This window comes from Halyomorpha halys, unplaced genomic scaffold (genome assembly GCF_000696795.3).
Source record: "Halyomorpha halys isolate HHAL.00 unplaced genomic scaffold, Hhal_1.1 Scaffold802.1, whole genome shotgun sequence".
Taxonomy (NCBI): domain Eukaryota; kingdom Metazoa; phylum Arthropoda; class Insecta; order Hemiptera; family Pentatomidae; genus Halyomorpha; species Halyomorpha halys.
The window spans coordinates 135,475-159,878 of NW_027106006.1; the positions used below are offsets into that span (position 1 = coordinate 135,475).

The following is a 24,404-nucleotide window of genomic DNA, read 5'->3' on the forward strand; positions in this document are numbered from 1 at the left end:
AGACTACTTTAGGGATAGAGTTCTGTTTTATCTTTCATACATTGGCCAAAGGAGATACAAGATGACTGGTTATATCCCACAGGCCCTCTCCTCTGGAACACCATGTACGACGTAATTTTCAAGTTGGCAATGCTGGAGGGAGCCACAGTTGTGGGATTCACAGATGATGTTGCAGTACTTGAAAGAAGTTACCCTCATTGTTAACCAGGTCTTCGGTATGGTCCGATCGCAAACATGGTGTGGTTGAGTGTTATATAACCCAACTGTTGACCTGACATAGATGCTTTAGAGCTCACCGCTTTAAATTGGACAGCCTTTCAGAATGCCCTGCATGTTTGGCTATCGAAGAAACTACGAGCAGGTATTTTACTTGGATACAATTCGCAAAATAAAAAAGCGAATTGGAGAGATTGTGTGGAGTAAATATCATACCAACAAGTTTGGTGAGGTATATGCTACTCTGGACAAACATTGGATAGTAGTGAAGAAATTCGCCACAGTTGTCCTTAAGAGGTTGAGAGCGGTAGAGAGGGTCTTGAGGAAGTGACTAACATGGGAAAAAACAAGAAGCGAAAAATGAACATGAGAACATTTTCTGATTCCATTGAGGAAGGCGGAGCTCAGCAATTTCCTTTCAGGATGTAATCCCTAACAGTGGTCTCATAAAGAGGAAAGAATAGGTGTTGGGAGGTGGTTTTAGTGGATTTAAATCCAACAAGCGGATAGGTATACTATCCGCGTCTTTTGAAGATTTATACTGACCATAATAAGAAAAAAAAAATCAGCTCGATAGGATTGTATCATGGGCGTATTGCGAAGATTATTCAGAGTTATTTCACAAATAGAATCTTGAGGTATGATACAGAAGCTGGATTGAAAATTTACAAGATTGTGGGTGGTGTTCCCCAGGGTTTATTTCTAGGGCCAATGTTGTGGAATGTATTATGTATTACATGGTGCTCAGGGTATCCTTGCTGTAAAAAACTATTACGCTCGTCTTTACTGACGAACTGGCAATCATCGCAAGAGCCAGATGTTCATTGGGCTACATTAGCAAAAGAGTTCATCAAATTATACTCTTAAAGATGTCAGAGATGCTGAAATGCCTCGTATTTTGGAAGATGGACCCACCGAATGATTCTCGATATATAAACATGGATATCTCTGAAACGCGAGGAGTTAGATTATTACCTCACCCGACTGCTTACAGGGCATGGTTGCTTCAGGACCTATTAGCCCGCTTCAAACTAGAGGCCAGATCACCTTACCCAACTGGTGATTCCCTGGATGAAACAGTGAAATATTCGTTCTGTCCTGTTAGTCAGGGCTTGCTTAAAAAGAAGAATAGTTAGACTCAAAACTAGGCAAGTAATCAGTCCCGGAAAACTTAGTCGCATTGATGATGACTAGACAGGAGAATTAGAGTACTGTAGCAGACTATGTAGCAAAAATCGGCAGAAGGCTCAGAGTACAAGAGCGAGAAAGGACAGGTCTTTTTTTTTTTTTTTTTCGTACCCTCCATTAATTAGGAAAATAAGTTAGGGTACATGAAATATGTAAGTAGAAGTTTGTATCCTTTTTCTACCATAGGTATTTTAAGGTTTAATTAATTTGTACACTGTATGTGCATGAGTCGTCGGCGTCAAGTGCGCGTAAAAAAGGACAGGTCAGGCAATGGATTAGCTTAAATAAGATGTCCAAAGAAGAATTAGTTATAAAGACCTGCTGCCCAGTGAAGTAATGCTTGACAGCGGTTCCATGGGGTCGTACAGAAGTATTGGGAGGTGGATTTTTAGTGAGTAGGAATCTCACACTGTTTTGTGACTTATTATTTTGTTGCACTTCGTCTTATGACGAAATGCAACAAAATCTTATGAAATGATTAGTCACCTACACACAAAAAACAGGCCATTTTGCGAGAATATGTTTTTTGGGCTCAGAGGGTATTAAAACATATATTTTCTGCGAAAACTTGAATTCGAAATGTTTTATTAACTGTTATTAAAAAATATTAATTGAAAAAATGACCAAGTTAATTAAAATTTATATCCACTGCTTACTTTTAGAACAGTAAATTTATTTTGGGATCCTGAATATTCACGTTGAAATTAGTCTGAACAGAATAGAAAAAGAAGCACTAATTTCTCGAGAAGGGCTTAATGGATTTTCATTATAAATAAACAAAATTATTGGAAATAATATTTACTACAATTCTTCTCTTCACATTTGCCATTAAATGGCTGGTTTTACAGATAATTACATCTATGTGCGAAATCTCTATTAAATTTGAGGTAAAGTTGCCTTCAAGGGTAAAAGCAATAAACATTAAAAGATTGGGTTTCTTAATCCAGATTTTTAGGTCAAAGATTTTATGCATTTGTCTATTACTTTTTGATGTTAATGATAATCACTTCTCGTTCAGAATTGAACATTAAATATTTTTTAAATAGTAAACGATAATTATTTGTCAAAAAAACTTCTATATAAATATATATTATTTGCTATTATATTCTGCATGATAGTCATTTTTTCCCTCTGAAATAAGCCGTCATTTGATCTTATGAACAGATGATTGAAGTACAGTATAAGGGATCAATTTTTATCATGTCTAGGGTACTTGTTACTGCAAAAAAAGGTATGTAGTAATCAAAATATGATACAGACGGTTTGAGAAAAGTTATGGATGATTGTCATTGTAAAGAAAGGGCAAGAGCTACAAGAGATAAGATGTCTCTTCATTATCTGTTTTTAATTTTGCTAATTTAATACCTCAAACCTAGTCTATTTTAACCTAGGTATAACAAGGTTTATTTATAGTGACTTTATTGCATTATAAATATAGTGTTAAATCATGGACATTTGCGATTATTGATTTTAATCCCTTCAGTCTAAAAAATTGAAATTTGAATTTTTCGTAAAACGCGGGCTACTAAATACACTGTAATATTTTATTTATCTATTAAAAAAAAAAAAAAAAAAAGAAAGTTCCTTACTTAGTTATATAGTTTCTATAATTCTGAAACGTTATTATTGCATTTCACAGTTTACAAACAATGTTTATTATTTCGTATGCAGTGGCAGTGCTAAGGTAGCTTGCCGGCCTTTGATGGATTTTAATCACAAAATTGTTTGTAAATATTAAAGTATTTCTAACCGGAATTGTCATTATTCTAATAAGTTCTTCATTTAAATAATACCATTCCATAATGATGGAAGTTGAAAGAGGTCAGTTTATTTTGCCTGTAAAGTATTCTTTATAAGACCTACTCAGAAATAAAATTGTCAAGTTGCTCTAAATATTGTGTACTGAAAAAATCTGCTTCTTTTTAAAAGCTTTTTGTTTCGGTTCCTAGGAACTTTTGGCAAGAAATTCAAGGGAATTACTGAAAAGAAGGATCCCAATAAAGAAAGCTCTGAAAAGGATGTACCTGTTAATCGAAAAGGAGTTCTTATGTCTTTGGTCACGGGTGAATCAATGGAAATTCCTGAAACTGATGTTGTAAGTTGTTGAAAACAATACTAGTATTGTAAATTTTAATATGTTTCAGTAATAATGGATTATGAATTTGTAGGTTTAGCAATGATATCAGTGAAGAACTTCTTTATAAAAAATACAAAATTTTTTCACATTATTAAAGGAATAAATGATTAAAATTATGTGCTAGGTATGACGTTCAAGAATCCTCACCATTTGTGGTGTCGCATTTATGATATTGGCCAAAGAAAAAATTTTAAATTGTAGTATGTGTCTACATATTAGAGAAATTATTGTTTTAGTGGTGATGTGTTGTAAATTTTTAAATCTGTGGATATGTCATGGCGCTGTCCTGTTCAGGCACAGTTTTTACTTCAAGATTTTGTTGATGGTCTTTCCTGTGCAAAAATTACTAAGCAGTTCATTCATTATAGGTCAAAATGCTTCTGCATTTTTAAAAAAGATGATCCTCATCTTTAGAAATGATATGGCAAGTATTAAGTGTCTAAAGCACTAATGTCACGACCTTGTCCTTTTTTATTTCTTGAAGTTTTGTTATCTCAGGTGTATTTTATTGCGTTTGTTTTCCAGCTTTTTTTTTTTTTTTTTTTTTTTTTTAACCTTCTAAAACACAAACAAATCCCCCGTTTCAGTCTATCTAGAGCAATGCATGGGGGTAAATGTCAGCTTGGATTAGAATAATCAAACTGCTTCCAGCTCTTGGTCTTATTACGGAAATGAACATTCAAACCAAATTTTTGTAGCTATTCAATACTTGTAAAATTGGCAGAAAAGTTGCTATTTCTTTAATAAATTTTGGGAAAGTGTTAGAATAAAATAGAATATTTTAAACAAATCTGAATTATGGTTTGATCCTGTCCCTCATGATCGTGCATTCTGTAAATTTTAGGGTAAGTAGTTTCCAGCTTTTCTAGCACTTCAATATTAACTTAAGTATAGCTTTGTCACAAGGAGGAGCTAGTTACCTAGCAGTTAGGTGTCATCTTGAACAAACCACCTCCTTGCATAACTGTTAATCTTGAAACAGTACTTCCTAGCAAAGTAATGAAGCCCAATCCTTCATTGGTTGTAGTGGTACAGGTTTTTTAAAATATTCTTTTTGATAAAATTTAATTTCCCTCAGTTTATTACTGTATTCTCATCTATTGTCTAACCATAGCTCAGTTTCCGAGACAATGTTTAGCATTTACTTATTTTTTAAAGTTTAAATTTCTTTGTGTTTTTTCAAACATTAACTCCAAATTATGCTTATCTGACCAAATTATGCTTATCTGCTTTAGACTTAAGAAGGGATAAAGAATATTCTCTCTTCACTACTTCCCAGTTATTGATTTCATTATTAATGGTAGTGGTGTATAATTGTCACTCCAGATGGTGGATGGATGTGTACTCACTTAAATTCAATGTTCTCTTGTGGGTTATAACCTACAATATTATTATTACTTCTTTAATTGGATCATAACTTCCGCTCGTTATACTCACTCAAAAGGAATATGCAAACCTTCTGTGGATCCTTTCCATTTAAAGTTGGGCTTCAATGTGAATCACTTCATATTCAGGTTATAACTGACAACAATGGTCAACTTTCTCACTGTGTATAGTGGGTACATCCCCTCTATGGGAGCTGCGAGTTATGAACTAGTACTCTATTAATGAATAAATTTTGTTTTTATCTTGTAACATAAATAGAACAGTTTATTAAATAAAACCAAAATTTGTATCCAATTCTGTCTCAACTCTTTATTTCTCACTAGTCCAACGTTTTATTTTATAGAGAAAAATAAATGTTAATGATTTTAAATTTTAAATAAATAGGTTTGAAATTAGAATGAAGAAAATGACCTGGGCAGAATAGCCTGCAATAGAAATTGTGAATTAATGTGAGGAGGAGTTTTGTATTGAAGATGTCCTTGAAGATGGCTGGAATGGCCGAAACGTTGGACTAGTGAGAAATAAAGTGTTGAGACAGAATTGGATACAAATTTTGGTTTTATTTAATAAATAATTACCTTGTCTCAAAACATTTTTGAAATAATATAATTTAAATAGAACAGTTCATGCGACAAAAAGTTCTTTACTAATTATGTTGTTTTGTTTTTTTAGTTTTATAAGTATACTTAATAATTGTTTTGTTTTTTCAGATGGGACGATGCAGATCAGTTTCAGAATTTGAAAAACTGAATAGAATAGGCGAAGGAACTTATGGAATAGTTTGTAAGTTTTCTTATTTCTTCACGGAAACTGAAATTATGTTACTTTTTTAATATTTTTTAAGTTACCAATAATTGTTCGATAGAATAGGAATCTTCACAAACTTTCTGTGTTATTCGCTTCTATTCATTATATTAGTATTATTTAATGAATTTAATTAGCTTATTAAGACCTTTAAACTATTAAATTGGCTTCAGACTAAAGTTTGTTTGTTTATTTGGATTAACACCCTTATGTATTGTAAATAAGGCAGGAAAGATGAGTTATTATACAGGTTACCTACCTATTTTGGCTAACAGAAGGTTGAAATATATTCTATGAATCTAATACAAAAAAGATTTTAACCATATTCAGACCAGATTGGAACCTGCTCTGCTTCTGATCCGAAAATGCCTTAGCTGTTTATTCACTTTAGTAATTGCCCTGAATAAGTATGTGGACCAAGTTGAGAGAAATTGAGAGGGTACACAACTATGCCCGACATGAGCATTGAGCCGCTATGTCTGATCTGGCTTGTGGATAGAAGTGTAAACAATGGGTAGATACAGAAACTTCAGAAATCTGAAACAGCAGTGAGAACTTCTTGTCTAAAATCTGAATCCCACTTCATAGTATTGGTTTATTATTTTACTTTAGTTATATTCTGCTCACACTTGGTTTTTAAAAATAATTTTATGCACGAAATGTCGACAATCAAGCATTTAATACTTTAAAAAATGAATTTTGTAAAGTTATAAAAATAAAGGATATTATGCATTATAAAAAGGTAACTTTTGAAAAAATTTGAATATAGATCCACAAAATCTATCATGAAAAACCTGGAAAAAACAGAGAAGTTGGCTCACATTTTTCAGATGATGCCACTACAAAACTTTCACACACTGAGCACACTGTTACTTTCATGTACCAACAACCTTCGGACAGATGGATCAAAAAAAAAGAAAAAGGGTCAAATGTGTGTTCATTCAGGGTGACTGTTCAAGTGAATACATGGTTTTAGTTTACATCTCAATAGATTCTGTCATCTTGGCCTCACATAAAAACTTAAACTCACTGATTAGTATTAATATACAATTACTACTGGAGATTGATATTAATTGTCCAATTTACGATCGCTGAGATAGGTTTGTTGATTTTTCTTGATTCAAAACCATTTCTAAAAACCCTCTTCACTACTTTTTGATTTCTATTATCTTTTATTCCTTACATAATGTAAAACAAAAATAAGTAAATGCTGCTTACTGTAAAGCAGATTATCTGCAAGTGAATTAATAGAGCCTAAGGTAAATTAACATGTGTCTAAATATATAAATTGTTTTTTAGTTATAATCATAGTTTTTTTGAACCATGAAAATGCTTATTAGGAATCCTTGATCAACTCCAAGAATCTGTTTCTGTGAGAAACTTTTGATTACTTTGTCTAGTGAAGGAAATGCTTTTTAAATAATGATGTGCAGCAGTCTCTTCTTTATATTAGCTACCTTATAGTTATAATATTGCAATAATTTGTCTCTATATGTTTAATTTTTGCTTCCTCACTACTAAAGATTAAGAAAATTTATATTCATATTGGAAATATTTAAAAAAATTGTAAATTCCCATTCTTATTTTTCATTTTCAAGGAATAAATTTGGTTCGGGGCTGTTTATAGTCAAATTAGTGTTTGGGTATAATTGATCGAACATTTAATCTGATTTTGATGACATTTTCAGGAATTGTGTTGATTGGTACCTAATTGGTCCCATATAGATTTTATCAGATCCTGCCATTTATCAGATTTACACATGCCTAAATATATTTTCCTCAGTACTCTTATGTTTCAAAAATTTCTCTTCAAATTTGGAGGAAAATTATTAGTGTAATTAGCATAGGGGATTAGTGTAAAATGGGTTTGGTATCAATTTCATCAGATTCTCTCAACTATTTTGCTTAATTATATGAAAAACATCTTTATGTATTCATCTATGTTTCAATTATGGATCATTCCATAGATATTATTCTCAACTTACAAATCATTTACTTGAAATATAAGTATGGATCATTATTTCCTTAACAGAAATTTCCATAAAATGCAATTTTCACGAGAAAATTAGGGGATAAAAAGTGACAAAGCTATTCTAACCCATTTATTTGCTAAGCTTTTTTTTAGTTATTGAAGACATAGCACTCATGTCATGATTAATTTTTGAAAATTGAATTTTCTTATGAATGATGATTTCATAATCATATTTCACCTTTTATCATTAACAACCCAAGATTTGTAGTTATTAGTCGGATGATTTCTCTAAGAGATAGATTGATCAGTCCTTAAAAAATTATATAAAAACTATTTATTTGCAATTTTCTCATCACGGAGCATTTTCTCATCTCATTTGCAACACAAGACCTTCATTCCATTAACAATCTTTATAAAAACAATCTCAGTAATCTTCAATTATTTTAATTTTTATTTGATTTCTCTGTAGTAATAAGTTGGTATAAATAAAATAATTTGGCTGAAAATTTTATTCTACTGTTATTTCAGATCGAGCACGTGATACTGTAAATGATAACATAGTTGCATTAAAAAAAGTTCGTATGGAACAAGAGAGAGATGGCTTACCATTAAGTGGTCTCCGGGAGATATCTGTTCTTCTTAGTTGTCAACATGAAAATATTGTTGAATTAAAGGAGGTTGTGGTTGGAAGAAGTTTAGAAAGGTATTTTTAAAATCATAATAATATAATACATATTTTGGCCTAATTCTAGATTTTATTAGTTGATGTTGACATTCAATTTCTAGATTATATTATGTATCAATTATTGTGTTTATTGTTTACATATTTTTATGAATTTCCTAGGAATCTCTCTTTTTTATTTTTGTGTTTTAGCATATTCCTTGTGATGGAGTATTGTGAACAGGACTTAGCAAGTCTCTTGGACAACATGCAGACACCTTTTACCGAAGCCCAAGTTAAATGTATCATGATTCAAGTATTAAAAGGCCTCAAATACCTTCATAGTAATTTTATTGTCCATCGTGATCTTAAAGTTTCTAATCTGCTAATGACAGATAAAGGTTGTGTTAAAATTGGTAGGTTAACTTTTTAGATGGTTATTACTATTTTATTTATAATTTAAATTTTTTATTTTATTCTTTTTGTTTGAAGTAATAAAATAATCATTGTTAAAATTAATTATTCTGAATATTATAGCTGACTTTGGACTAGCTCGGTGGTTTGGCTTGCCTGTACAACCTATGACTCCACGAGTAGTTACATTGTGGTATAGATCTCCTGAGCTTTTACTCCAGGCTAAAACTCAGACTACTTCTGTAGATATGTGGGCTGCAGGTTGCATTTTAGGAGAATTGTTAGGTAAACTAACAAATATGAATTTTTATGATTAGGTTTTAAAAAATAAATTAATTTGATATTTATTAATTATTTTAAGTTAAAATTTTTAATTATTCTTTAAAACTTATAACAGGACACAGGCCGTTACTTCCTGGTCGATCAGAATTGTCTCAACTAGAGCTGATCGTTGAACTATTAGGAACGCCTTCTGATTCTATTTGGCCAGAGTATTCTAGCCTGCCGGCTCTTGCCAACTTTACATTGAAACATCAGCCATACAATAATCTAAAACAGAGGTAAATTTACTTATTATTTATACTTGGTGAAGTTTGTCGGGGGGTGCGGTTAGCAAAGAACAGCAGGATTGTAACTGAGTTGATGGAGGTTTGTAACTCAGTTACAATCCTGCCTTCTACGCCACAACCCCTGATGAAGACCTGAAACTCAGGTCGAAACGTCGGTATAAAATAAATAAATATGGTTTTGTTTATTTGTCGTTCTTTGCTGACCGCACCCCCCGACAAACTTCTCCAAGCATTAATCTACGGTCAACTATCTACACCTCCTTATTATTTATAGATTTTACATTTCTAATTCACTTATCGGTTGATTTAATCTGTATATCACTCTTGTAATTTAACTGTATTTCATATTCAGTTTTATCATATTCAGGTTTTTATGTATAAAGGCATAATAACATTACTGGTAGGATGAGTGGGGTTAAAATAGATCACCATAAATCTCAGATCCAGTTTCAACTTATGCCTGTAATTTGAGTTCTTCAGAATTGAGTTAAAATAAAAAAAACTGTAAATAAATAAAAATGTTTAAAAAAAAGAAAAGTTTATTGGAAGAAAATAGAAGAAAGAAAAAAGTAAAAGTAAAATTTAATAAATAAAGGAATAATCTAAATTTGAAATGAGAGAATTACAAAATAAAAAAAAAATGTTAAAATCTATTTGTAATAAATAAATAAAATGAACTTAGAACCTAACCTATACATAAATTAAAACAAAATAAATAAATTTGGTTAATAATTATGTTAAAAAAGATTGAACAAAAAAAAAAAATTGTTAAATTGTTCTGAAAGATAAATCTGTATACAGCATTATCTTGAATACAAATAGGTAATGGCAATTAGCTAATTACTAAATATTGAACATATATGCTTATACTAACCAGAAGTTAAATCTTTAAATTAGTGTTCAAATGAAATAAAATTAATCTTAGTGATTAATACAAACTGTACTAACCTGTACATTGATCAATTAATATGTTGTATTTCTTCCTATGAGATGATCCAGTACAAAGTAAATTTGTTAATTCAATTGTTGGTATGAGTAATGGAAAATTTTCATACTTCCATTGACCAGATAAATAACTACTAGCTGGTAGACATTGGTAGTTATTGTTAGCAATCTTGAAGACAAAATTAAATGATGTTTGATGAAAATATTGCTTGGAACCAACTTATATTTTCAACATTCCTTCAGTCGATCAGTCAACAAGTGGTGGTTATAAGTCTGATGTTACTTCTTTGTTACTCTATATCAAACGTCAAAATAACAATGGCAAAATGACTTGCAGATGTTTATGTTATTCATAAACCAAACCTATTTTCTCTCATTTCAAACAGTGTTTTAATGAAATAAACTAATGTACTGGTAAACATTTTTTCAAAATATTTATAGAACTATTTCTGGTTTTACTTGTAGTAAAGTATATATACTAAATAGTAAGGTTTTCTGGATTTTCTGTTAATTTTTTTTGTTATATTCCATTCTAGGAAATAATGATATATCTTCAGTGGTTAAATAATATGTTATCCGTTGTAATATGATGTTATCAGGTTCCCATGGCTGTCTGCTGCTGGGCTTCGCCTTCTTAACTTCTTGTTTATGTACGATCCAAAGAAGAGAGCTACTGCTGAGGAGTGCCTTCAGAGCTCTTATTTCAAGGAACCACCCCTCCGTTAGTATTTACCTTTTGAAAAAAATGGTTTGAATTTAAATTTCTTCCTTGTCAGTTTTAGTATTTATAAATTTTCTTGACATTTTTAATTTATCATGTATAATTAGAGATCAATAAAAGGAAGAGGTCTTGGAAAAAACTTGGCTCTTTATACACATTAAAGATGCTGTGGCTTTGAATGGTGGCTTATGTCAATGACAGAAATTTTGTCCTATTCCTTCGTAATAAAACTTAAAAAATTATAGTGATCAGAAACATTGCGTTTTCTGGCTTGATCTTACTGATATTTTTACAGTTGCTCTGTAGAATCAATATCCAGTGGTCGTGATGATTTCATTTCAGGAAGTTTTAGAGGATCTTTATGTTTTAATCCATTGTTGTGCTGAAAAATGTAATTTTATCTTTTTCCATTTGTTTTTTTTTTTTTTCCAGATCTAATTGGGAGACTTCTTTTTAAATTCCAGCAGGGTTCATACAACCCCAAACTGAGTGATTCTATGCCTGACAGTGGAGATTGCATCATTTCTCATTTTAATTTCATACTATAAGGCTTTTGGTTGTGGGATTGCTTTTCCTAAGACATTCTGTTCTCAAATTCGAAATGATCTAAAAACGTGTAAAGAAAAGAAATCTCTGTTGAAGCAAGAAATACATTCCTCTCTCAGCGTTTGGCATAAATTAGCTATAGATGAAACTTACTAACATTAAATCGATGACAATTTTAATTGTAGTTTTGTCTATAGCTTATTTCTGTCGTCACTGTTAAACATTGAAGTAAGTTTTGTTGCATGGCGGCGGGTTGTATGAATGCTGCCAGACATCTCTTAAATTTATTTTTGGTGTAATGTACCATATAATATATGTTAAAATATCAAAAATAATCTCCCAAATGGATCTGAAAAGTTTGGGAAAAGAGAAAATTTAAAAATGTAACTGTACATGTAAATGTAAATGGACTGAACAGTTTGAATAATTAAGAGTAGATTCTCTACAATGTTCTGAAATGAATAGTAACCACTCACAGTGACTGGCTTTTTTGATCCTACAGATCAACTGTAAAAATATTTGAAGGATCAATTCAGAAAACCTATTTTTTCTAATTTCTATAATTTAAAGAGGGATAGAATTCCTTATTAATTGATGCTTGATGCAAGCATTAGTAGATTCAAAGCCTCAGTGCTTTTATAATGTATGTCAAAAGCCAAAGGTGATCCTAAAAAGTATTAAGCATTAAGTTTGAAACCTTTAATTGTCTGTCATTTTGAAATGGTTATTAAAAGTGGTGGATGGAAAAAGAAAATTGCGCATTGGCTTGGGAAAAATTGCAGAAGGATGGAGTTTTTATTTTTAAAATTTAGATTCTATATGTCATAAAATATTATTATTTTCGGGTCCTACAACTAAGCAAATTTCAAAACTTCAAATTAGTTACTGATAATAAGAAAACTAAAATCCCTAATGTATTTTGATTTTAGAGTTTTGACAATAATCTAATTATGAATCTAAAATGATTATTAATTGAGTATGTTATATTACATGAAGTTGAAATTTACTTCTATGATTGTTATTATATTTACTACTTAATGTATGTATATCCACCTCTTGAATAAAATTTGGAATATTTTATCTTGAAAAATGAAAAAATAATATGAATATTAATAATGGATTCTCAGGTACAAATAAAAAAAAAATTCAAGATGATGGTTAGGGGTGCTTTTAGACTTTAATTTACTTCTTATTAAATTATCAAGTACCTATTATTTAGTTTAGGCTGGTTATTATTTTATACAATTTTAAATGAAATATTAATAATCTTATATTGCTTTATCGCAGCTTGTGAACCAAAAATGATGCCTACTTTTCCACAACACCGGAACATGCGACCTGGTGGCTCTGCTGTTCCTGGCAAAGGTAATAATAATGGTACCAACCCACCTCCACCACCTGGTATGGATACTGGTAGCAATGACCAGACAATGAACTTGCCAGCAATATCCGATTTGGTAATTTTTTTTTATATTCTTGTTATATTAGATTTTATTAATATATTATGTAAGATATATTCTTATTTATGTTAGTTACTAAAAATAAATTTAATTCTATTTTTCTTTATTTGCAGTTGGGATCATTAGTGAAGAAGAGGACATATGAATGAATAAGTCTGCTGACAAATTTATGAAGTTTTATTTTGTAATTTTTGTCCAGACATTAGATTTTATAATTGCATGTAAATATATGTTTGTATTAAAAGATCATTTTATCATAGTTGTTTTTTCTTGCTATTTTATCTATTATGGTGAAGTACAGTTGGTAGTGATTAAATTATTATCTTTGAAAATTGATCCAATATTATCAATAATTCTGAAATGTTATTGAACTTTGTTTACTATTACTTATTAAATAAAAAAAATTAAATCTGTACTGCTACAACCCATGATGGGTTGGAGTACTTTGAAAGGAAGTACTGTTCGAAGACCAGTAGTTGTGCAAGGAGGTAATTTGATCAGAATCATGCTCGATCACCAGATTTATCCCAATTTATATGGCTGGGTGAACCACAGAGGGCTCCTGAACAACAGGGCTAACTCATGGAAGTGAAACAGAAAATAATTATCTGCCACAGCTGGATTTGATCCCTGTTCCTTGGAGGTAGTAGCACTGTGCCTTATCAGTGAGCTATGATTACTTCTATTTTTATTTAATTTAAATTAGAGCAACTGTTGTTTGTGGATCACCTTCAGTAGAAAGAAGCACCTTATGAGTCAACTTCTAGCAGAATATCTTTAATAAAGATAAATCATTGTTGTTATTCCCTAACAAATACATAATTATTACTAAAATGGTCCTAATAATTACAGTCATAAATTTAAATTCAGACACACCATCATATTCTTTATATCATATTTACTATTTCAATTGGAAATGCTGTAAAAAGCCATTATTCAGTAGAATTTGAGAATTAATATTACTGTCACATTTAACTAATGAATGTGAATATAACTACTTTTCAGGAGAATATTTTAGTGTGAACTTTTGTGAGCCCTTGATTTGTTTTATAAGACTTTAGTTTTTAAAATGCTTCTGGTTAAGTAATAAAAAGAATGTAATGTGACTAATGTTTATTGACCAATATAACCTACATCATTCCCTAATTAAAAAAACAACAATATAAAATCAATTATTAAGATTTTATGCAGAGATTCCCCAGCCTTGTTATTAAACTTACAATACTAGATAAAATGGTGTGTATTAATTGAATAAGTACTCCCTCAGTATTCTCCTTGTTCCAAATTGACTAGATCCGACTTATTGTTATCTTTCAACCTACATCCCTCCCCACCCCTTGGGAACATACCCATCGGTTCATCATTTGTTATCTCCTTGACAATTCCTCCATTGTCCAATGTTAGACAGATCTTACACACCCTTATTTAGTGATTCTTCTCCAACATTTTCATAAACATACTCTAAATAATAAACTGACTTCATAGAAAGCATCTTTAGTAAAGATAAATAGGCCATTCCAATGAAAATTTCCAAGTTATGTGCGCTAGAGAAGGTAAGAGAGAAGAGAAAGAAATTTATTCATTCATGCTGCCCAAATATATCGGGTTGCTACATTACACAGCATACTGATCAATCCGTGATCGGACATATATAAATTACATTTTTTGATATGATACAATATAATAGAAAGATAACATTTTTTTTCCCACAGTATTCTTTTACAATTAATATCAGTCTACAAACTAAATACAAGCTTTTCAATTTAATCCTTTTTTTTTCTTTCCCCTTCATTTTACAACCCTTATTTCATTTTATCAACAAATTCCCCTATATAACAAATATTAGAATATCAAAAATAATAAAGTAGTAAATAAATAAAACAACAAATAAGATATGCGATGCATGCATGCCATCCCTCCTCTGGATAACTCCCTCACTCATTAATTTCCATGCATGTGGTGGTGGATGATTCCCAGGGAGTCAAGTATTATAATCTCTGTCATCCTAGCCACGTCTTGGACATCGACCCCGAGCTCCTCCATGAAGCTCCTAGTTGTGCTGGGAATCGTTTCACGGGCTCCAAACCAGAGGCCTCTCTCGTTGAAGTCTCATTCTCCGAAGCCCTCACGGAACTTCTCCTTGAGGAAAGGGATACATTTATCGTAGATTTCCTTCTTTTCCCTATCTACCTTATTTGCCTGATCAAGGTTGTTATTTTCATATTTCACGGTGGGATCCAGAATGATTGCCGACTTCCCCTTCTTAGGAAAAGCAACTATATCCGCATATCTTGTGGATCTATCCGTATCTACACAGTAGACCTCGTCAAAGCAGGCAAAATCTCTTTCTTTTAGGAGCTTCATTAACTCGTATTTCACTCTATGATGTCGGCGTGTTATGAGGAGGGAGTTGTTGGGGCATTTCCCCAGCACATGTGCAGGTGTTTCCGGCTCTCTGTTGCATTTGCGACAGAGGGACCCAACTTCTCTATCCTGTCCGCTGACACCTGGGACTCCACGTAGGGGTGCATAATTTATATTTAATTTCTGGGCATTGGACCATTCAAAGCCCGTAAGTATTTGTTCATCGTATATAAACTTATTTGCTCTCGGGGTCTCTTTGAAATGGCGTACTCCAATGTCCTGTCACCTGCAATTAGCCTATTCCTCGAATGCACTTTCACGTAGCGACTGTTGTAACATAAAAATAACAGTTTCCACATAAAAGAATTGCAAATTTATTGTATATATCTCCCTTCATACCATTTACAGGTGTGTTATAGTTTCTTTTGTTCTTGATGAATAACATTCTAAATTTTTACTGTCTTTATTGTATCTGAATATTAAATGTTCACATTTTCATAAGAACCTTGCTTTGTTTGAAGAACTCTGCTAGGCTACGTGTTTCACTTGTTAATTTACTACTTCAATAAATTATTAATAAAAAAAAAAAAGAATAACTGATTATTTTGAAATCCAAATTTAATATCATTATGTTAGGAATTCATCAAACTGCCCTACCTGTAGAGATTTGATTGACTTTCTTGCACAGAAAAATCCATCTGCAGAAGATTATCAGGTGAAAATAGTAATATGGGGTAAAGTTTTGTTTTGAGATGATACTTGGGTAAAATATTCTAGGAAGCCTGGGATAGAATTAACAAATTTATGACAAAATCTTTATTTCCATGATCACAATACCTTATATTTCATTGTATATTTGTTTTTCAAGTAAAAAATAAAGAACAAAAAAGGCAGTTTAAAATACTAACAATCATCACTTATATGCATATACTCTCTAGTCTGATACTTTGTTTAATTGCATTTAATATTTATATATATATTTAGGTATATATATATATAGACTGTACATTTCTAACCCAGCTAGGTACTAAACACTATTTTCACAATTGTTATAAATGTTCTTTTTTTTATACTTTAAACATACTTTTATGTACAATTTTCTATTGACATTCACACTACTACAATGTACATAAATATTTTCTTTGTTCATATACTAAACAGTCTAAGTAATATTCAAAATTTACATACTGTATACTTTTAATTGTTTATTTATTATTATTAAAAGTAACATACCTTTGTTTCTCATAAAAGGAAACAATCAAATTAAATAAAAAAATAAAAACTCAATATTTGGTTTATTACAGCAGGATATTTTAGGCATAATTCACAGTGATAGTCTCATAGTTTGATCTTGGTGAATGCATTTTTTAAGCATTTACATAGTGTTTTTAAACATTAAATACAATAATTCTTCAATTATTATTATATTTTGCTTTTCAAGTGAAGAATATAATGGAAATTTATCTATTTTGACCCCTCTTCATTATACATAATTAAGAAAAAGAAGATTTTGAAGTCTTAATATATATTATACTTAGTCCAACTTGGGGTTTAATTTGGTTTGTAATAAAGAAATCAGTTCAAAACTATTGGTTCATCTAGATTTGTATACTTTTAAAATATAAAAGTAATTTTATATCATCTAGTTTTTTTTTTTAATTCACTGCTAATTAATATAAATTTATTACTAAGGTTATGGCTGAAATCAGGCTAAACATAAGAAATGGTCCATTATAGACAGGTTTCCTTGATATCCTAATGTTCTCTTCTGTGATATATTTAATATCTTTAGAATTAAAAAAAAAAATTATATAGTATTTTCTTTTTTAATTTCTTCTGGGTTAATAGTCATATTTCAGGTAAAACAGAATGTTAGTTCATAGATACCTTTATATTATTTCTTTAATAAAGAATTAAAATACAAAATAAGTAATGAACTATGTATATAAAGATGAAGGGAATTACTCTGACTAATTACGATTTCAGGTTAATATGGAACAGTTGCCTTCATACACGTTGGATGATAATCTTTACATACACATTTTTTTTTTAACTTTTCATAGTCGATTGTTGAAAATAATATGACTTTTAAATTCCTACTTTAAAAAAAAAAAAAATAAATAAAAAGTAACATTTAATTATATAAGTTTAGAATTCATATCGTTGTATAAATTCATTTAGATCAAAATTTTAATAAGAAATCACATATTGAGGGAAAAAAGTGATAATTTTGTCAAGCAACAAATATAACAATAAATCAAAAATTTAACAAAAATAAAAATTATAACAAAAATCAGCCAAAAATAATTTGTCAAAGTAAAAAAATATTTCTAATAATTGATTTTACGTAAAGCTTTTTGTCAGAATAGATTTTTTCTCAATTTCATTTTACTTTCTAAGCAAAAGTTATTTACACATTTTGGTTCAAGTTCTTAAGGTTAGCAATATTTTTTTTTCAGCCAATTTTAACATCTTTTAACCTACAAGTAACGAAAATAACATCAAAGTATTTTTATTTTATAAACATTTTGCATTCACTTTACTTAAAGTGAAGATCTGCACTAACAAATTTTAAAATAACAATTCTATAACATTCTTTTTTTTTATATATAAGAAAAGAAATTTTTCATCAACTTTTTAGAGACAAATTATTTCTAGCTTTGGTAGTGAGCTGGTTTCTAAGATATTGAAAATCCACTATGGTCCCACAAGAAATACTGCATTGGTAAATGGATTTTAAAATTTTGATCTGTTTTAAACATTTAAAATTTTGAATTTGTTATTTTGTTTTTACAGTAATATACAGAATAGTGTGTTAATTTTCAGACTAAACCCTGCAGTCTACATTTGTCTCTCTTTTCACAAAATAGATACAATAATAAAAAACAATTATGGCAGTCGATGAAACACAAATCTCATCTTAAATAAATATACAAAAATACAGATTCTCACTGAACAACACAGTCATTTCCCTCCGACGTAGGGATAAATAAAATAGTACATTTACTTCGATATAACTTTTACAAAATTAAATCCAAGGCCCAAGCTCCTTCTCCATTAAAGCTACAGCGTCACTGCGACCCATGATCCTAAAGATATTTAACAGGTCGGTAATAGCGGTTGGTTCTCGATGTCTAGCTTCCCACAGATCTAGGATGTGATCAGTCGGGCTAGATTTTGTAGCAAAGTAGTTGATATACCTGAAAGAAATGCATTTTTAAAAATAAATTTGTCATGAACAAAAATGTAGAATGAAGTTTTTAAAATAAACATTATTGGTATACATTTATAAAATAAATAAGTAAATGGACTAAAAAAAACTATCTGGCTCAAGATTTGTCAGGAATAATACTAAATTAGCTAAAACTTTTTAGAGTATTTCATATTAACTCTTAGAAGAATAGGATATTTCTGAAATAAGTTCTCAGTACATAAATATTTTAAGATATTTTGAATAAAAGAAAAAAAAGTTTATTTGTTTATTTCTACAATGTTGCATAGTCATATGAAACAGATCATCTTTTTTAATATCTATGATATTGACTACTCAATATATTGATTATTCTGTTTCATTGCTCATTGTGTCTTTGTAGAAAAGTAAAAATTATCAAGAGACGCATTTCTAAAAAATAATCTATCCATAAACTGAATGATGTGCATAAGGTATACCTGTCCACATTGAGCTTTTGGGCAAGCATTCTCCAATCATTGCTTCTAGAATTAGGAGGATCAAGACATTGACATAGTTGCTTCCTCAGGGTTTTACTAAATCTGTAAAAAAATAGATTTATTAAAAATTGGTAATTTTATTATTTGCTTGAAATATTTAAATAATCATCTATTTAGAAAATATGTAGAATTATCAAGCATAAAATTCTATATAGAATATGTTTGAGTAATAATAATAATAATAAGTTAAGAAATTATTGATTCCATTCCTTCCATTGTTCCATTCCTCTGAAATGAATGAAGTGACAATAAGGAATACTTGATGACACGCAAATGCCCCCTGATGGTTTCTCTGATGGCATCACTTATATGCTTCCAAATAAGAATGAATTAAACCTACGTCCTGAAGACTTCCTGCCAATAACGTGTTTAAATGGTCTATATAAAATTCTCACTTCTATATTGGCGACCAAGATATATGAACATCTTGGAATGAGAATACTGATACTCACAGAACAGCTAGGGTGTAAAAACCGCACTAGGGATTGTAAAGAGCTCTTAGTTATTGATTTGTTCATTGCAGCACAAGTTTTGAAAAAACAGCGAAGTCTTTCTATGGCATAGATTGATTATAAAAGGTCTTTGACTCTATTCCACTACTGGCTACTAAAAGTATTAGATATATACAAAATACAAACCAATGTAAGGAGAATCCTTTCAAACCTGATGGCAGGATGGAAAACTACGTTGAAAGTTAGAGCTACCTGCATGGCCAATCAAATCAAAATACTGAGAGGAATATACCAGGGGAAGAAAGCTTAAGCCAGAAGGCTTAAGCCCAATTTGGTTCTGCATGGCGCTATTCTCCTTAAGCAGGATTCTTCGAAAGAATATAAACTTGTCATCAACGACGAAGGGACCACAGTCAGCCTCAGCTAGTACATTGATGACCTCAAACTGTACACGAAAAACAAAGAACAACTACAAAATATGGTTGAAGCCATTTCATCTTTTACAAACGACATTGGAATATCATTTGGCCTCGATAAATGTACAGTGGTCCATATAACAAGGGAAAAGTGGTTAGTAAACAGAACATTCTGGTTAATGAAGAATAATACATAAAGGAACCTGAAGCCAATAAATTATATAATATAAATTTTTGGGCATGCAACAACACCTTAAAATATCCCAAAAAGATATACAACAAGAATTTCTAACGATGCTAAAAATTAGGTTACGTAAAGTGCTCAAAACTCAACTAACTGGAAAGCAACCCATCAACACCTGGGCTTTACCTGCTCTAAGTTATAGTGTAATGGTCGAACACCAGCCTACAGGAGATGGATCATCTTGTACGAACAACTCTCACACAAGAACAGACCCACCACCCTATATCCTCTAAAGCTCATCTATACTTACCTAGGAAAGAAGGAGGGCATGGTTTGCTAAATATTGAAGAAGCTTGTCGCAAACAGGAAGAGGCCCTTTGCCAATGCTTTATTGCAAAAACAGCAGGGGTTTGTCTCGTCATCTCATGACTTTAATCTGAGCAAAGGTGTTGAATTAACAATCGTGTCACAAAATGAACAACTGGCAGAATGGAAAAGCAAGTCTCTACATGGGAGATTCTATAGCCAACTGAACAAAGCCTCCATAAACAAAGAAAGATCAGTTGAATGGTTAAAATCTGGAAGGCTATTCTCCAAGATAGAGGGATTTTTGGTTGCTATTCAAGATTAAGTGATCATTAAGATCAAGCCACCAGATCATATGGGAAGCATGAGCTATAAGACGCAACAGCACCGGATAAGTGTTGATTATGCTCGGTGGCTCTGGAATCAATCCAACATATCACGGGTAGATGTAGAGTGTTGGCTGGTACTGAATATTTACAGAAGCACAACAATGTGGTCAAAATTTTACATGAGGCCCTGGCGATGAAGTACAACTTAGTTAAAGATAAGAGCCCATATTAGAAGTACCACCCAAATAGACTCCTCCAAAAAAGGTCTCCTCAAGCTCTATTGGGATAAATCAATTATCACGGACCATACAGTACGCCATATTAGAAAGCGGAACTGGTTGATGTTGGGATCTCCAATGATAATAAAATAAGCTCCACTGATATTGAAAAACTTTCTTAATAACTAAAAATATATCATACCTGAAAGGTGGGTCACATGTGGTTACACTAGAACCACAGCCACTACTGCTGGTAACAGTTCGACACTTTCCGACAGCTGGGCTGTTAGACTGAAAACAAAACAAAAAAATTAAATGATTTGATAAAAGAGAATACTTTTAATCGTATAACAGTGGTTTGTAAATTTAGTTAAAATTTAACTCCTTAACTCGAATAAAAGACTCTATAATTCAAAATGAAAATTATAATAAGATGAACCTTTTGAATCTGTTGGTCAAATTCAGAGGTGTCCATTACTCAAAGTTTTCCAAATCTCATTTCTTAGTTAGATGATGCCTATATTTATTTATTATAACAGTTCACTGTACATGTCTCCTCTTATAACAATACTAATTCAGACTGTCGTTTTTTAACTTGTGAGTTAGCGAGTTTCTTATTCTTTTGAATTGTACCAATGAAATAAGCAAAGCTGGTTACAACCTCAAACCTACCTCATAGAAAACTTGAAATCGATTTTCGGGAAAGTTGTAAACTCAAAACGTTCCATATCTTGAAAGTTCTATGACTTTATTACCTCCCTTTAACTTTGACTTATTGAGTTCTGACTGTAATTTTTAAAATTCCAAAAGATTTACTAAATAGCAAAAGAGCTAAGAAATCGTTTTTCCTGTCGTTAAATTTAAAAATTATGGTCATCCAGACTTTTAAGGGTTTTTAAATTTATTTTGTTTCTAAGTGGTCAGGATTTTTTTTTTTTTAATGCAACACATTATTTGCTTATAAGTGTAAGGTCATGGCCGTCTTATCTAATTTCTACTAAATTTAATTAAAAAAATATAAAGGGCAAATTAGTGTAATTTTTAGTGTTTAAACATCTTATAGTGAGCAAATAAATAAAAAGGACTAAGAAGATTATTCCTTATATCTACTATGAGAAACTTTTATTCTCAAACAAAAATTTGATATAATCTTAAGAAACATGTCCTAGCAAGTCAAGTTCTGAACTCCAATGCATAGTCATATCATTATTGAAAAAAAGAAGTTTTTGACAAAACTTACTAAGGAATTGAGTGAGGAATCAAGACGAAGCTCAGCATTCACCCTGAAGAGCTGCCTGTGATTCTGACAACCTTTTTGACATGCCAGAACTTTGAAATTGACAGAGGAACTTAATCTATCTGTTCTTTCCAATGTGAAAGAGCAGTGTAAGTGTGTTTGGGTCGAATTCCATACATGCTGAAACGGTATTTCCTGAAACGGAGAACATTAATTAATTTCAAATAGTCCAAAATTAGGAAATCTTTTTTTAGAGTTAAGAAATATAAATCATTGTGGTTTAACATATTTCGATGTAGGATTAAGAAAAGGTAAACATCTCAAGAATAATAAACAAACCCAATAATTATTTCAACATAGCTTTCTACAGATTAGTTCACCTGGTATTCAGCTTGGGGTTTACTTCTCCACCCAGGTCCTATGTCTTCCAAACTAAGACACAAATTACCACCTCCATCTTGAAATAATAAAACCTTTGGTTTATCAACTAAACAGCCTCCAAGTTTTTTCTCCATTTGGACAACACCCTAGAAGAAGAAAAAATACATATATAATAACAAGATTAATTTTATAATAAAAAAAAAAAAAAAGTGAAATTCAAATAATTTAAACTGTAACACATTATCAATTTTTTTATTAAATTTTTAAAAAATTATAAATATTTTTAAAAATTAAGTATACTTCAAATTTCCAATCGGTTGTCTAAAACCTGTATTTAAAAAATCTATAATACTATAAATTTTTATTTTTACAAGAATTATAACTTTAACTAGTAATCAATTTGATATATGCTTACAAATAAAATTAAAAAAATCATCTTACTTCTAAAGCTGCGACAGTGTCCTCCAATGTGTAGACACGTATGCTATAGTCAAGGTGCTGAGAGTTGATCGTCGGCAAGGGTGCGAACACAGCGAGCCTGAGCAGTTTTACTGGTCTTGGAACGGGTAATATAGGATTGGCAGCTTCCCCCACCAGAACAAACCTGGTCAGTTGGTCTGTGACCAGGAAAACTTGGCTCTGGTCCAGCTGGGTGAAGAGTGGGGTGTTGATGGTTTCCTCTCCGAGGGTAACAATTTTCTAAAAAAAGAAAATTGATAATGTTTATGTTGCAACTTAAAAGTGACTAGTAAAAATTTTGAAACTTTATTTATTTATTTAATTTTGTGGGGTTATAATGTAGTTTCATTGTATGAATGAAGTTACATTGTTTAATCTTAATTATCGACCTAGAATAGATTGCTAAAAAAAAACATAAGTACTCATAAAAATCAATAACTGCTCTTTTGAATTTCATCCTTGAGAAGGGAAAATATTATTCTAGAATTAAACAATATCCTCTAAAAAAATATACAAGCATTACTTAAATATAAAATAACAATTTATTGTTGTTCCTACCTCTCTATTTATATATAAGCATGGATATTAATGGTTAATTGAATTAAGGATAAGGGGAATGTTTAATATGTAATACTATTGCTAAAACTAAATTACTAATGGTTAGTCTCTACAAAATAAATTGTGGTTAGTATAGATAATTACATTTTTTACTACCTGCCAAACTGGTGTGGCATCGGGTGGAGAATCACTTGACCAAACAGATATCGACCATTGGCCATGCTTGAGACTAGCACAGTGATTGAAATTGAGGATTACTGGCTTTTTAAAAACTAGACCAGGTGGTCCACACAGAACAACAGGGCTCAACTGTGTTTGTCGATCTGAAATAGATATAATAAGTTTATAATTAAATGATACTTCAGAACAATAAAATCATCTGTGAATCATGACAAATCTGTTGTGGAACAGTTTCATTGAATTTAATGAAAAATGAAAATATTTGCATGATATGCTAATCTGATAAAGAATTCTACAGAAATGAATAACCATGAAATGTTAAAAGTTCTTACAGTACAAAAAACATAGTGGCATGAAACAATATAAAAATTTTTTTTTTAGGGATTTTCTTATGATATGAAAATCATCAAATGTAAACTTAAAAATATTTATAACTATCTTAACAGGAAAACAAATAGTAAAAACTAATTTGAAATTTTATACGATTCCTTCAAATCAATGAACAAAATTAATTTGTATTTATAGATAAAGAAAAAATCTATTTAAATTTTTCACTTATTATATCACTAGCT

At 30.7% G+C, this 24,404-nt stretch overlaps 2 protein-coding genes across 5 annotated transcripts in view; one reads left to right on the forward strand and one right to left on the reverse strand.

Moving 5' to 3' along the window:
* Window positions 1-2,545: 2,545 nt before the first annotated feature.
* Window positions 2,546-13,278, forward strand: Cdc10 (cyclin-dependent kinase 10). 2 transcript variants are annotated; one of them, XM_067053609.1, is made up of 10 exons: window positions 2,546-2,635; window positions 3,354-3,499; window positions 5,638-5,710; window positions 8,232-8,406; window positions 8,578-8,780; window positions 8,902-9,063; window positions 9,176-9,338; window positions 10,892-11,013; window positions 12,847-13,016; window positions 13,133-13,278. In XM_067053609.1, exons 1-10 carry the CDS (start codon window positions 2,569-2,571, stop codon window positions 13,166-13,168), a joined length of 1,317 nt encoding a protein of 438 aa, XP_066909710.1. In that variant the 5' UTR covers window positions 2,546-2,568; the 3' UTR covers window positions 13,169-13,278. The 2 variants fall into 2 exon arrangements, with proteins under 2 accessions (XP_066909710.1, XP_014284943.1); XM_014429457.2 differs by lacking the exon at window positions 2,546-2,635 and adding an exon at window positions 3,067-3,225.
* A 4,210-nt stretch (window positions 13,279-17,488) lies between these two features.
* The window catches only part of unc-5, a 544,094-nt gene continuing 537,178 nt past the window's right edge, over window positions 17,489-24,404 (reverse strand). For 2 of the 3 annotated variants that reach the window (XM_014429463.3, XM_014429461.3), the window contains 7 exons: window positions 23,797-23,975; window positions 23,077-23,334; window positions 22,635-22,781; window positions 22,258-22,449; window positions 21,220-21,308; window positions 19,053-19,154; window positions 17,489-18,583 (listed from right to left, as the gene is read on the reverse strand). In XM_014429463.3, the coding sequence (XP_014284949.1) occupies window positions 18,412-18,583; window positions 19,053-19,154; window positions 21,220-21,308; window positions 22,258-22,449; window positions 22,635-22,781; window positions 23,077-23,334; window positions 23,797-23,975 (1,139 nt within the window). In that variant the 3' untranslated portion in view covers window positions 17,489-18,411. The remainder of the gene's footprint in view (window positions 18,584-19,052; window positions 19,155-21,219; window positions 21,309-22,257; window positions 22,450-22,634; window positions 22,782-23,076; window positions 23,335-23,796; window positions 23,976-24,404) is intronic. The other variant, XM_014429462.3, reaches the window with a different exon arrangement.